The following is a 15329-nucleotide window of genomic DNA, read 5'->3' as shown; positions in this document are numbered from 1 at the left end:
ACTTTATCACTCCAGAAAAACACCCCATTCCCATTAAGTAATCACTCCCAATTTCTCCCTTCCTCCACCCCCTGGTAACCTTTAATCTATTTTCTGACTCTATGGCTTTGCCTATTCTGGACATTTCTGTAAATGGAATCATAACAATACATGACCTATCATTTTTGGCTTTTTTTCACTTAGTGTAATGTTTTCACGGTTCATTCATGTTGTAGCATGGGTCAATACTTTGTTCCTTTTTATAGATGAATAATATTCTTTGCACACATCTGTAATCCCAGCGGTTTGGGCAGCTGAGGCAGGAGGATCGCCAGTTCAAAGCCGGTCTCAGCAACTTAGTGAGGCCCTAAGCAATTCAGTGAGACCCTGTTTCTAAATGAAATATGAAAAAGGGCTGGGGATGTGGCTCAGTGGCTAAGCACACCTGTTCAATTCCTGGTGTGTGTGTGATACACACACACACACACACACACCCCACACACACACATGTTCACTGGTATGAATATACTATAGTTTATATATTTGTAAGTTGATGGACATTGGCTTATTTCCACTTTTTGGCTAGCACGAGCAATTCTGCCATGGACCTTAGTATACAAGTTTTTGTGTGGACATACATTTTCACTTTTCTTAAGTATTTACCTAAGTTGCTGGGTCATAAGCTAACAGTCTGAGAAGTTGCCAGACTATTTCCCAAGGTAGCTGTACCATTTTACTTTTCCACCATCAGTGTTTGAGAGTTATGATTTCTCCAAATATTTGCCTATCCTTATTTGTTCCTAGTTTTTTAAATTAAAGACATCTAAGAAAATTAAAAACATTCTAGAGCTGTGAAGTGGTATCTTGTTTTTTTTTTTTTTTCTTTTTTTGTACTGGGGATTGAACTCAGGGCACTTACCCACTGAGCCACATCCCTAGCCCTATTTTGTATTTTATTCAGAGACAGGGTCTCACTGAGTTGCTTGTGCCTTGAAGTTGCTAAGGCTGGCTTTGAACTCTTGATTCTCCTGTCTCAGTCTCCTGAGCCACTGTGATTACAGGAGTGCATAACTTCACCCAACTTATTATGTTTTTTTTTGTGTGTGTGTGTGTTTTGATTTACATTCCCTTAGTGAACATCTTTACTTTATTTTGGGGAATGAGATCTAACTATGTTACTCAGGCTGGGCTTGAACTCAAAATCCTCCCTGCTCAGCCTCTGAGGAGCTAGAATTAGCAGTTACTATCTTTTCATGTGTTTCTTTTTTTAAAAAAAATATTTATTTGTTAGTTGTAGATGGACACAATACCTTTATTTATTTTCTGTGTGGTGCTGAGGATCAAACCCAGGGTGCGCACATGCTAGGTGAGTGCTGTACCGCTGAGCCACAACCCCAGCCCTTCATGTGTTACTTGGTCTCACGTATACAGTATATTTTTGTACAGATGTTTACTCAAGTTTTTTGCCCATTTGTAATTTTTTTTTTTTTTTTTTTTTTGGTACTAGGGACTGAACCCAGGGACACTCCATCAATGAGCCGCATCTCCAGCCCTTTTTGAGACAGGGTCTAGCTAAATTGTTTAGGGCCTTGTTAAATTGCTGAGGTTGGCCTTGATCTTGGAATACTCCTACCTCAACCTCTCAAGTCACTGGTATTACAGGTGTGTTACACCTGCATGTGGCAAAAGTTTAACTTTTTAAAATTTCTTTCTTTTTCTTTTTTTTTTTTTTTGATGCCTGGGATCAAACCCAGGGCCTTGGGCCTGCTAGGCAAGTGCTCCACTGAGCTATATCTCCAGCCCCAATGTTTAAAATTTTTTGTGAAGCCAAATTTATCTACTTTCACCTTTGTTGTTTGTGCTTCCAGTAGAAAATCTAATGATTGATTACCAAGTCCAAGATCATGAAGATTTATCCCTATGTTTTATCTCTTTTTTTTAATATTTATTTTTATTTTTTATTTCGTTTTTTTTTTTTTTTTAATGTGGTGCTGAGGATCGAACCCAGTGCCTCTCATGTGCAAGGCAGGTGCTCCACCACTGAGATACAGCCCCAGCCCCATGTTTTATCTCTTAAAATCAAGGTATCGAGGGCTGGGGTTGTGGCTCAGTGGCAGAGCGATGGTCTTGCATGTGTGAGGCACTGGTTTCAATCCTCAGCACCACATAAAAAAAATATTGTGTATACATAAGTATAACTAAAAAAATTTTTTTTAAATCAAGGCATGGATTAAAGTATAGCATGCATACAGTAAAGCACACATGCCCAGTGTACTCGGGAAGCTCAGTGACTTTACATATATATAAACCCATGTAGCAACCACCCAAAGACAGAGGGCGTTTCCAGCAACAGAGAAGGCTCCTTGTGCCCCTCTCAGGGTCACCTCTAACCACCTATAGTAACATATAAATAAATAATATGTATAAATTATTTATTTTATATACACATTTATTTATTTATTTTTTTGTTTATGGTACTGGGAATTGAACCTGGGGGGCTTTACTGCCGAGCTACATCCCTAGTCATTTTTAATTTTTCATTTTGAGACAGGATCTTGCTAAATTACTGAAGGCCTTTCTAAGTTGCTGAGGTTGGCCTCAAACTTGCAAGGCCTCCTGTCTCAGCCTCCTGAGTAGTTGGGATTACAGGAATGTGCCACCTGCCCAGCGGTAAGCATTTTTTTTTTCCTTTTTGCAATGCTCAGGATTGATCCCAGGGCCCATGCATGCTAAGGCAAGTGCTTTCCCACAGAGCTACATCCCTGGCACAGCCTGGTAAACACTAGTTTGACTTCTATCTTCACAGATTTGCCTATTGTTAAACTTCATATAAATGGAACTGTATTGTGTACACCCTTTCGGGTCTGGTTTCTTTTACTCAAGATGTCAGTGGAATTGTCCCATTGACAGGTGAACCAGCAACTCAGTCTTTTCCAATATGGTGGAGCATTCCACTGTACAAATATTACATAGTCAGTCTCTATTCCCACTGACTTGGGGGTCTCTTCAATTTGGGGCTCTCATGAATAAAGTTGCTGTGAGCATTCTGGATACGTCCTTTGGTGTTCAATTCCACGTACTTCTCCTGGAGTCATGCTTGGGGAGGGAGTTGTTGGGCCATTGGGTAGTTGTGTATTTGGCTTCAATTGATTCTCTCCAATAGTTTTCCAAAGGGGCTGTAACATTGTACATTTCACCAACATTGGGTAAGAATTCCAGCTGCTCCACATCTGGAGACAACTTTTTTTATTTTTTGCTTGGGATCCAATTAATGCTAAGTACACATTCTACCACTGAGTTACACCTGTTTCTATACCCTGAAGATGACTTTTTTTTTTTTTTTTTGCTGGGGGCAGTGAGTGCTGGGGAATTGAACTCAGGGGCACTTAACCATTGAATCACAGCCCTAGCCCTTATTATTTTGAGACAGGGTCTTGTTAAATTGCTTAGGGCCTCACTGAGTTGCTGAGTCTGGCTTTGAACTTGCAATCTTTGTGCCTCAGCCTCCCAAGCCTCTGGGATTACAGGAGTGCACCAGCTGGAGGTGACATTTTAATTCACTTCAACAGACATTTGTTTTCCTTGGTCCTGGCCCCATCCTTTTTTTCCTGAATGTTTGTCACAGCTCATACCATTCTCTCCATTTCCCACCCAGCAGCAGAGGAATTTTAAAAAAGATCTTTCTCTTCTACTTTTATATTTTTCATATTCAAGGAATCTGTGTCCCCCCATAGTCTCAAGATAAGTTGCCGGACTTGAATTTGAGATTCTCCTGCCTCAGCCTTTCAAGTAGCTGGGATTATAGGTGTGCCACTGAGCACAGCTTCAAGGGAAGTCTTTATTTTTTTTTTTTTAATAATTTTTTAAGAGAGAGAGATAGAGAGGGAGAGAGAGAGAGAGAATTTTTTTTTAATATTTATTTTTTAGTTCTCGACGGACACAACATATTTGTTGGTATGTGGTGCTGGGGATCGAACCCGGGCTGTACGCATGCCAGGCGAGTGCACTACCGCTTGAGCCACATCCCCAGCCCCTCAAGGGAAGTCTTTAAATCATGAAAATGGTCACAAAAGAATTTTTAAAATTCTGAGGCAGGAGGATTGCAAGTTTGAGGCTAACCTGGGCAATCTAGCAGGATCCTATTTTTAAAAAAATTTTTCAATTTTAATTTTTAAAATTTTTTATTTGTCCTTTTTAGTTATGCATGACAGTAGAATGTATTTTGATATATCATACATACATGGAGTATAACTTTGAGTTTTTGTGGTTGTATATGATCTGGAGTTACATAAGTCATGTATTCATAGATAAACATAGGAATGTTAAATCTGTTTCACAGTGAGATCCTATCTTAAAAATAAAAAATAAAGAAGGCTGATGATGTAGCTCAATGGTAGAGTGCCATTGGATTCAATCCCCAGTATGGCAAAAATAAAATAAAATTCTGACCATTTCACCCTCTGCTTCAGGTGCCTCTGAGCTGTGGCATTTTTAGAATTGCCACACAGGAGGACCTGAGGCCTGGAAGGGGTGCAGTGAGGATGTTTGCTGTGTCCTGTGCTCTTGTAAGTTGCATGTGGATTGGGGGGGTTGGGAGAACCCTCATTGAGCTCTGATGAACCAAGAATGTTCAAAGTAATTTATGTAATCCTGTGAAATAGATCACGATCTTATAACATGACACCCATTTTACAGATTAGGAAATTAAGGCACAGAGAAATTAAGCAACTTGCTAAAAGCCAGAGGTCAAGGAATGAAAGCATCCAGAATCCTCAACATGAGATTTCAGGCCTTCTCAAACCTGGTAGACTCCGGCTGCCTATGGCTCTTCTTTCAGTTCCTGCTCACAGCTCTGCCTTGCCTTACTGTTGGACTGAGCCTCTCACCTTCGAACAGGCTGGTCCCTCTGCCCAGCTGCCTTTCCTCCACTCCAATCCTCCTGCTTGGGTCCCCCACTATTTCTTCAGCAAGGCTTCCCTGAGGCCCAGCCTAGGTTAAACCCCTTGGGCAATATACTTCCCTGGTACTATGGAGGATATTACTGTTTTCCCTTTGCCCAGAATAGTTTTTAAAGGTTTTGCATTTTGGAGAGAAATATGTGTCTATCTCTATGTGTGTCTATAATCTGCATCTCTCAAGTTGGTGATCATGAAAAGGAGATGCGGACGGAGAAGAAAGTATTTCAAAACATGATTTTTGTTTTTCTTTATATTTAAAATTTTTAGTGGCACTTCTCTTTTGACTAGGTAATACATCTACATATATCAAAATCCAAAAGCTACAAAAGCGTGTGTGGTGAGAAACCTTCTCCTTCACTGTGAGCTTTCTTGTGTTTTGTTTTACACAGGTAGCCTGTTCTACAACCTGTTTTATTCTTTGCTTTGTGTCCTCTCTCTATTTTTTCAGTGGTGAGGATTGAACCCAGGGCTTTGCACATGCTAAGCAAGAGTTCTACCACTGAACCATATCTCTAGCCCTACTTTTGTGTTTGTATGTTTTTATTTGTTTGTTTTGGTACTGGGGATTGAACCCAGGGGTGCTTAACCACTGAGCCACATCTCAGCCCCCCCCCCTTTTTTTTATTAGAGACAGGGTCTTGTTGAGTTACTAAGTGCCTTGCTAAATTGCTGAGATTGGCTTTGAACTCATGATCCTCTTGCCTCAGGCTTCCCAGCTGCTGGGATTACAGGTGTGCGCCACTGTGCTTGGCATGTTTTTGTTTATGTTGGAAAGCCTTCCACTCAGTATGTATAGATCTTCCTCTTAAAATAATAAAATAAAGGGAATGAATCTTGGGAAAAAAAAAGAAAAGAAAAAGAAAAGCCAGGCATGGCAGTGCATGCCTGTGATCCCAGTGACTCAGAAGGCTGAGGTAGGAGGATTGCAAGTATAAGGCTGGCCTCAGCAACTTAGTGATGCCTTTAGCAACTTGGCAAGACCCTGTCTAAAAATTAAAAATAAAATAAAATAAAATAAAAAGGGCTGGGGATATGGCTCAGTGATAAAGCACCCTTGGGTTAAATCTCCAGTACAAAAAAAAAAAAAAATCAGGGTGGGGACTAGGCACAGTGGTATATGACTATATGGAGGCTGAGGCAGGATTAATTGAGCCCAGGAGTTCAAGACCAGTTCTGAACAACATGAGAAGACCACATCTCAAAATCAACAAAACAAGCAAAAACTCTACATGGTTAAAATTGCTTTAATGGTCAATGGAAATCACACTTTCTAGTACACTGGTTATGTGTTTTGATAGATGCAGGTGCCCGGGTAACCACATTCCAATCAAGATAGAGCACATTTTCATTCCCTTCAGAAAGTTCTCTTCTGCCCCTTGTAGTCAGTGCCCCCTCCCCAGGAAATCACTTGACTCATTTTCGTTGCCATAGACTAGTTTTGTCTCTTCCAGAATTCCACACCAATGAAATCACATGGCACGTGCTTGCATGTGTGGCTTCTGGCTCGCATCATCATGGCTATGAGGCTCCTCCATGCTGTGTGTGGCCCCAAGGACTCCTTTTCATGGCTGAGTAGCATCCTGTCGCCTAGGTATACCACAGTTCTTATACCCATTAGCCTGAATTAACTGAATGAAAAGTTGGATGGAGCCAGACCTGGAGTGGGGGAGTGGAAGGGATGATAAAGACCTGGTCCTGGCCCCAAGGCACTGAGAGCCCAAGGAGTGGTCAGACACTAAGGAAAACAGTCCTGGGAGACAGTGCTGGGGGCAGGAGCCAGAGAACGCTTGGGGAATTCCTGGACTCCCCCCAAAGATTTTTTCCAACTGGGGTGGGGGTGAGTGGGAAAAGATTTCCTAGCAGAGGAGGACTGGAGGTCAAGGGAGACATTCCTGGGATTGGAGACAGTGGGCACAAAGGCCTGTGGGTGGGCTGAGGAGAGGCCTCAGTGGCTTCGGTCCAGGGCATGCAGTGGAATGTGTGTCGGGTGGTGAGCTGGAAGGGTGGGCTGGTGAGGCCTAAGCCAGCGCCTTGAAGAGCCCTCCAAGGAGCTTGACCTGGGCTGGGGGATGAGGAGGCCAGGGATGTGGCTGGAGTCTGGAGAGGAAGGGATAGAGCCCCTTGCTGAACACAGAAGGTCTGTGTGGCCTGGCCATCCAGGTTCTTGGTGGTCAGGGGAAGCCATACGGTGAGGACAAGGCTGTGGAAGAAGAGGCAATAGTGGATGGGGTTGCAGCCAGGACTGGGTATCATCATGGATGCAGATTCCTCTGAAGTCTCCAGATGCTGCTTGACCCACGTGTGTCCAACCCTTTGATGTCCCCTGAGCCTCAGGCCACTCTGTCATGAGGCAGATGAAGATCTCAGTTCTCTAGAGAGGGAAAGGGGCTGGGCTAAAGGCTACCGGGCATCAGGGGCAGCTCTTGGATCCCCATTCTTGTCTGGGCCTCTCTTTCTTGCACCAGCCACACTCCAACCAGGGCAAGTGGGGTGTCTGAGACCTGGTCCCAGCCTTGGCTGGGTCTCCAATTTTTATATGATTTCAGAACGGTCCCTTTCCCTCTGGGAGCCTCAGCATCTCCTGCACATCAGCAAATCATAAATACCCTAGTCCTTCAAACCCAAGGTTTTAATGGAGAGAGTCGAGGTGACCAAAGGGCCTTCACCCTGCTCCAGTCTGAACAGCTCCAGAGGCAGAAGGGATTAATAGCATGAGATAGCCTGGCGTGACAGAGCTAAGGGAGCAGCTTCTCCAGAGGAAAAAACCAGGGACTATAACCAGATTGAGAGCTGGACAGGGCTACCTCAGGCATCCTTTATCACCCTTTTTATAGATGGAGAAACTGAGGCTCGGAGAGTAAGAGCAGACCTGCTCTGTGCCAGGCACTAACTCACTTCACTCCTCACAGCCCTCCTTTTGTTAATGAGGAGGCTTTCTGGCTGGATAACCTGGACAATGCCCTTAATTTCTCCAGGCCTCAGTTTCCTCTTTTGAAAAAGAGAGAAATTTTTGAACATAATTTTCAAGGTTGTTGGGAGAATAAATGAGGTGAGGCATGGACAATGGTTAGCAAGGAATTCCTACAGTACAGGAGCCAAGAACGTTTTCAAGCATTTGCTTGCTGTCATGTTTTGTGCCATGTGAACCTTTTTCTTGAAAGAAGGGTGACTGCCTCTGCTATGGTGTTCAGGATGGCCCTGCCCACTTGTCCTGGCCCCTTAAGTGTCTTAGAGTGGTTCCTGCTCCGTGAAGACCCAGGTCCAGGATAATTGGAGCCTGTCACCCATTCTTGGGCTCATCCTAAACCCTCAGACCTAGGACTGCCCCTACTTCCTGTCCCCAGGCTCTTAGAAGCCAGGCCTGCTGTCCCCTGAGGGTGCCAGCTCCTGCTCTGGGCCAGAAGTGGGATGAAACCCTCATCCTGGGATGGAAGGCTGGCGGGCCTGGGCTGGGTCAGTAAATGGCCCCACCCGAGCTGGGAGGACCTCCAGGCACCGGTGTAAACTGAGTCATGGGGGCCCAGGGGGTGAGTCATGTGAGCAGGAGCCAAATGGGGCAGAGCTCGCCTGCATGGGCTCCTGGCCACACCTCAGAGAAGCTCAACCCTCAGCCCCGCTCTGACACCCAGCCAGCCGCTGACCCTGGGGCAGAGGGAAGCAGGACCAGCCCAGTCTCCCTGCGGGCTGAGCCTAGAGGCTGGATAATCAGCGTGCATGTGTGTGCACGGAGTGTGTGTGGTGTGTGGTGTGCTGGGGGAGACAGGTGGTGAGACAGAAAAGGGAGGTTCTGACTTGGGAGGAAGGGATTGGGGTTTGGAAAAACGTCAAAGCCCTGAAGAGATTCTGGCGGGAATGACTCTGCCCTCTCCTGGCCTCAGAGGGTTTGGCTGGTTTTTCTGTAGGAGCCAGCTTTCTCCCTTTAGTTGAGGGGGGAGAGCCAAGGCCTGGTGCAGGACTTGTCCACCCTCTAGGGTTCCCTGGGGACAGAGCTGGGACCACAGAAACCAATTCAGACTTTGCCTCTGAGAAGTCTTTGCCTCCAGGAGCTACAGCTGCTCAGGGACCAGGGGCAAAGCCTCTTGCTACAAAACTGTGGAAAACACTCTTGGGAGTGATGGCCACTGCCAGAGTATTTCTAATGTTGACCTTGGCCAAATTCCTTAACATCTTTCGTCCTCAGTTTCCCATCAGTGAAAGGAAGGCTGTGAGGAGTGAAGTGAGTTAGTGCCTGGCACAGAGCAGGTCTGCTCTTACTCTCCGAGCCTCAGTTTCCCCAACTACAAAATGGGCGATAAAGGATGCCTGAGGTGGCCCTGTCCAGCCCTCAGTCTGGTTGTGTAGTCTCTGGTTTTCTTTCTTGGGAAAATTCCTGAAGGCCTGTCACTCTGCCTGACTGGCTCTCTGTCTAGTCTAGGGTTTGTTATGTCTTCCTGGGAGGCCAGGATGCAAAAAACCATGGGGTTGGTGGGCTTCTCAGCCAGGTGCCCTCAGGCTTACCCTGTTGCCTGGGGATGCACGTCAGAGAAGTGGGGAGTTTCCCTCCTCAGATGAATCAGCCGTGTGAGCCAATCCCCATCCCTGCCAGGGCCCCTCCCAGTCGTTGGGAGTGGGGTGCAGCTGCCCCACCGGGAAAATCCCCCAAATCCTGCCAAATCTCTGGTTGAGTGTCTCTGGCCCTGTTTCCTGTCCTCCTGATTCTGCCCACTGTGTCCTGGGGTCGAGCAGGGTCTCCCCTCACTAGCAGCTCTTTTGGTGCCTCCTCTCCAGGACCTGGGGGTTTGCAGTGTGTGGTAGAGGACTGTATGTGTGAGTGTGGAGGAGGGGAGGGTCTTCTTTTCCTGGCCTCAGTCATTCTTCCCTTGATTTTATAAAAGGAGCATAGCACAGGGGCTTGTCCAAGTTTAGCCAGACCACCACAAACCTGGCCACTTCCCTGCTCCACATTGACAGGACCTGGCCGAATAGAGCCAAGTCCCTTGCCAGCCTGAGGGGTGGGTTTTGGGGAGTCTTGAACTGACAGGGGAGCAGTCCCTCACTGTAGGCCCAGGACACCCTTCTTGCCTAATAGCTGCACTCTCTGAACCTCAGTTTCTTCATCAGTATCAAAAGGGACTCTCCATGTGCCTTGGCCTATCTCCCAGAGGTCTCTGAGAACCCAACCTGTGTGCTTTACCAATTGATCCTAAGCCCTTAGTGGATCTCATCGATATCTGCAGCACTCACCCCAATATCACTTTCATACAATGAAGGCTCAATCGTGTTGCAGGTGCTCTGGAGCAAGATGACCAGGTTTAAATCTTGGCTCTGCCACCTACTGTGTCCTTGAGTCAATTACTGAACTTCTCTGAACCTATTTTTTTCTGCAAAATGGCCATAATAGCCAAGCCAAATGAAGCTTGTGTGAGGTAATCCAAGTAAATACTTAGCCAGTACTTGGCTCTTGTCAACAGAATGAGGAAACTGAGGCCTACAGACACAAAATAACTTTCATTCGACTACACATTTATTCAAGAATGTTTATTTATTAAAGAATGTTTATTGACTCCTCTGCTAGGCTGGGTGCTATTTTGGGTACTGAGGATACCCTGGAGGATAGGTAAACTGCTGCCACTGTCCTCAAGGGATCCAGGACACGCAGATGGGAGCCACAACGCTGGGTGCAGTGGCACACACCTGCAATCCCAATGACTTTGGAGGCTGTGGCAGGAGGATCACAAGTTTGAGCCCAGCTTCAGTAACTTAAGTGAGGCCCTGTCTCAAAATGAAAAATTAAAAGGGCTGGTGATGTAGCTCAGTGGTAAACTCCTGGGTTCAATCCCTAGAACAACAACAACAAAAAAAGATGGATACCACAGGTAGGTGGCTATACTGGGAACCTAGGAATGTGCTAGAACAGTTGGGGTGAAGATAGGTGGCAGAAGGCTTGTAGGGATGACCCCTGAGTCTATGGGTCTGAGATGTGGAGTTAGGAAAGTGGGTGAGGAACCAGCATGCCTAGCAAAGACACAGAAGTGAGAAAGGCTAGAATGTCAGAATGTGTGCAAGAAAACCACATGCAGCTCACGATTCTAGAACAAGGATGAGAAGGGAGTAGGGGAGAGATGCAGTGGGAGGGGACAAAGGGAGCTGGTTCCAAGTTAATTACTTTCTTCATTTGTTTAATAATTTATGGAGAAGTGAACTCAGGGCTGAAATTTAGACACTGTTCCTGGCTTTGTACAGCACACAATCTTGGTGACTTAGGGTACAGTAGGAGACAGACATCAATCAGGTGATTACATAAGTAACCACAAGGTCTCATGATAGGGCTACAAAGCAGGTGTTCTAGTAGAAGGAAGGCTCGAAGCCCAGGGGTGAGGAAGTGCCAGTTGGCTTTGGTGGAGTGAGCATGGGCAGGTAGGGATGTCCGAGGGAAGCTGGAGCAGCTGATGAGCGCCAGATCAATGCCAGCCCAGAAGAGTGGACTCTTACAGGACTTGGGGAGCCATGGAAGGACTTTGAGCAGTTCAGACGCATGGCCAGCTCTGCTGCAGTGTCCATAGACCTGGAGGTGTGGGAAGACAGAGGAGGCAAACTAGTGGCTGTTGCCATTGTTTGGAAGAGATGGTAAGGAATGGGCCAATGCAGGGCCATGGAGACAGGGGGATGGAGAACAGGGATGAGTGTGGCGCACTGTTATGGGAGAACAGGGCTGCCCATATCACCTGGGCATCTTTGGACAGGCACCCATGATGGCCTGTCCAAACCTTGGCCCACTTCAATCAAATACAAAGCACTGATGGTCTGAGATAGGCAGGGCAACAGGCTCCAATTCCAAGGTCAGTTCTGGGGATTTCCCAAGCCTGGACTAGGGGGACTCAGCCCTGGGGAAGCTCAGGGTGGGGAGGAAGCTGGGGAGGGGGTTGAGCCAGCATCTCATGACTCAGCCACTTCCACCCAGTCAGCCCAGTGGCATCTCCGCTCCCTTGCTCCAAATTCCAACTTGGTGAGGCTGCTGGAGGCTGAGTCAGCTCCTGTTCGGCACGAGAGCAGCATCCAGAGGGGTGCCCTGCCAAATTCCCTGGCCCTCAACCAAGGCAGGGCCAGGCGCAGAGTTGGGTAGGCAGAAGATGCAGGAGCCAGGCTTCCAGAAGCTACAGCAGCCTGAATGGAGCAAGGTGTCCCATGAGACCGTGTGAGTAAATGTGCTTTGTGGGTTGTGAAGCATGAAGGCAGGCAAAATTTTCTCCTCTAGGTCCAGGACCACACTCTGCCTGAAGAAGACAAAGAACAGGACCCAAGTCCCAGCTCTGCCCACTCAATGGATTATCCTGAGAAAACTCCTTTCCCTCTTGACCTCAATTTCCTTGAAAACAGGATGGTGGTCCCCTTAAAGAGTTCCTAAGAGTTAAACTGTGTAGATGGAAGTGCTTCACGAACCGGTGGCTTGTGATAGATAGCAGAGGTGAGGACACATGGAAAAGTCTCAGGAGACCACTTATGGTTGTATAGGTTATTCACTGAGAGAGACTGTCCAGCCAAGAGAGATTGAACTCTCTGTTCACCAAATGGTGGGCCCCAGTCTGGGACTGCCAGGATCAAGAAAACACTTTTCTCTAGAGTACACAAATGCACCCTGGGGAGTAGGAGTGGTCCCTTGGGACTTCTTGGGTCAACCCCAGATTTATGGAAAAACTGACTTTTTGGATGAAAGGAATCAGGGCTGGCTTTTCAGAAGTTCTCAGAAAAAGGAGACCACTGTTGGACACAGTGGCATACACCTGTAATCCTTATGACTCAGGAGGCTGAAGCAGGAGGATCACAAGTTCAAGGCCAGCCTCAGCAATTTAGTGAGACCTGTCTCAAAATAAAAAGCAAAAAGGGTTGGGGATGTACTTCATGATAGAGTACTTCAATTTCTAGGACTGCAAAAAAAAAAAAAAGGAAAAGAAAAGAGGGAGAAGGGAGATCACTGTTGGCAGCGAGGCATATCCGATTACTGGGCAGGCAGTGGGGTTTCAGGGGGCAGTCTCTCCTGACCCAGCCTCTTCCCAGCAACCAAGCAGTTAACCACCAAAACAGTATTTTAAAAAACACTCAAGACACAGACCCAAGCTGGGTTTTATTGAAATGCCAGGAACAGGCACATGTCAAGGTAGCCAGAGAAGGGAGGATGATGGTGCAGACTGTGAGTGGGCAGGGAGGGGCAGGCCCCATGTTGCGGCCTTGCATCCCCTTTCTGCCAGGGGATGAGCAGGCACAATGAACCTCCCAACAAAATGGCATGCTCAGTCCTGCAGGGCCCCTGTCCCCTGGACTATGTGGCTCCAAGGAGAGGGAATGGAAGCACTAAGTTTCCCCCTTTGAGAGGAAGGAAGGAAAGAAGGGAAGAATGCAGGAGGAGGGGAAGGTATAGCTGGGGACGAGAGTGGCCAAGGAAGGTTCTCTTCTTGAGTATCTGCACCCAAACTGTGATCCTCTGCAGTGATGGGAGCAGCAAAGAGGAAGGCTGAGGGCTCGGCCCTCAGGGAGCCAAGCCCCAAATCTTTTGGGGCTGGAGCCAGCCCTGAACAAAGGGCAAAAGTTCCAGGGGACTGAAGATGCAGGAAGTTACCAAGTAACCTAATCTTCAGAGCTGAGGGGTTTTGGCCTTGGGACGAGGAGGAGGAAGACAGTTGGGTCCATCCTCAGCAGGGTGGGGATAGAGGACAGTCTCCCCCATTTGGCCTTATTAGGTGAGTTCCACATTGTTGGCACGGTCCAGCACCCGAGAGCCACGCGAATTGCCTCCAAGCTGGAAACGGCTCTCATAGAGAGTAGGGCAGAGATGCCAGCGATTGGCCCGGTAGATGCCCAGGTAGGTGTAGACATCTGGCTTGTAGGTGAGCAGACACTTAATGCCTGCCGCACGGATGGCCGAATCTGCCTCCAGTACACCTAAGCGGTCCGTAAAGTCGTCTGTGTAAACACAGATGACCTGGCGCCCACCCTCCTTGGCCCGTGGGCTCACCTTGGCCACCTGAAGTCGGCCCTCAACCACAGCCCGGGCAATGCCAGCCCAGGCATGGTCCAGCTTGAAGCCAGGTGCCAGGTGAATCAGCCACTTGCCTGAAAGCACATGGTGGGTGATGGCCAGCTGGCGCAGGGTACCTGGTGTGATAGGCCGCCCGCTGGTCTGCAGAGCCTCCCAGGCTGCCTGCAGGCCCTGTACATCACCTGAGTTGGGGGTATAGCCCTGCCCATAGGCTGCAATCCAGCCCACAGGTTCAGAGTTGGGTGAACCGGGGTCCCCATAGCGTGTGACTTGGGATGGTGGGTACTTGGCCAACCAGGCATCCAGCTCAGCAGCAGGTGTAGTGCGGGCATCGAACACCAGCCAGGGGTCCATGTCAGCTGCCATGGCCTCTGCAGCCAGGTGCTCAGCAGTGAAACCATCCTCGCGGCCACCCGGAGAGTCCTCCTCCTCCAGTTCCTCACCTGGCTCCATCCTGCTATGAGGGAATGGAATCAGGGCAGGTCTGAGACAACTAAGGCTTACTGGGTCCCAGCAGGTACAAAGTACTACACTAAACTGTGTGGCCTTGGGCAAGACTAAATGTCGCTGTCCCTATCTTTACAATGAAATAACAACCGATCCTGTCCAGTAGATTTGTTGTGAGAATGAAATGCCTGAGGTGGAGTGGGCCCCACATAAGCTATTGTTATTACTACTCTCACCGCTTACAGACCAGGTAAGCTCAGCGAAAAGGGACTTGCCCAAGGTCACACCTGTAGTGAGTGGCAGAGGAGGAATGTGAATTCAGGTGTGGGAGCAAGCAGCCCCAGCAACACCTCCTGTAGAGACCGGCTGGTATCCAAGAGGCTGCGATCTAATAGACAGAACCAAAGAAGCACAGATTCATGCAGCCCCCCCAGGCAGGCCCAGGAGGGCGAGGCCTCCCGGGCGGACGTTCTCGGGACCATTGAAAGACTGGCACACAGAGGCCCTGAGAGGCCAGAGTGACCAGTCCGAGACCAATGGGCGGTGCCCGGACTCGAACCCGGGCTGGTTAGAACCTGCTGGAGAGCCAGGCTCTGGCCCTGCGGCGCCCGCCGCCATTAGCACCTTCGGCCCGAGAAGTGCCCCCGCTCCAGCCCTGCTGCTCCCGCCGCCCCGCAGTCACCTCCGTCCTTCGCTGCGTTCGGCGCCGGCCCAGCCTCGGGCCCGACTCCGCTCCTGCCGGGGCTCCGCGCCGCCGTCGCCGCCGCGCCCCGCCCCCGCCACGGCAGCCGCCGCCGCCGCCATCTTAGCGCCCCGCCGCCTCAACAACAACTTTATAGACAAGCGCAACCACGGGCGGGGCCACCGGGCAGGACTGGCCGGCTGCGGGGCGGGGCCGGAGGGGAGGGGCGGGGCCGACCACGGGGCGGGGC

General features: G+C 48.5%; 1 protein-coding gene across 2 annotated transcripts; it reads right to left on the bottom strand.

Annotated features, from left to right (window-relative positions):
- Positions 1-13021: 13021 nt before the first annotated feature.
- CUNH11orf68 (chromosome unknown C11orf68 homolog) lies at positions 13022-15207 on the bottom strand. Of its 2 annotated transcripts, none has more exons than XM_046445200.2 (2): positions 15080-15207; positions 13022-14407 (listed from the first exon to the last, which is right to left on the bottom strand). In XM_046445200.2, the coding sequence occupies exons 1-2, from the start codon at positions 15199-15201 to the stop codon at positions 13648-13650; spliced, it is 882 nt and encodes a 293-aa protein (XP_046301156.1). In that variant the 5' UTR covers positions 15202-15207; the 3' UTR covers positions 13022-13647. The 2 variants fall into 2 exon arrangements, with proteins under 2 accessions (XP_046301156.1, XP_046301157.1); XM_046445201.2 differs by having other exon boundaries at positions 13022-14404.
- Positions 15208-15329: the final 122 nt, after the last annotated feature.

The sequence above is a fragment of the Marmota monax genome, unplaced genomic scaffold (assembly GCF_021218885.2).
Source record: "Marmota monax isolate L192 unplaced genomic scaffold, Marmota_monax_Labrador192_F-V1.1 WCK01_AAM20220418_F8-fsc00038, whole genome shotgun sequence".
NCBI lineage: Eukaryota > Metazoa > Chordata > Mammalia > Rodentia > Sciuridae > Marmota > Marmota monax.
The sequence above is the reverse complement of the archived record's forward strand: the minus strand, read 5'-3'. Positions and strand labels throughout refer to the sequence as shown.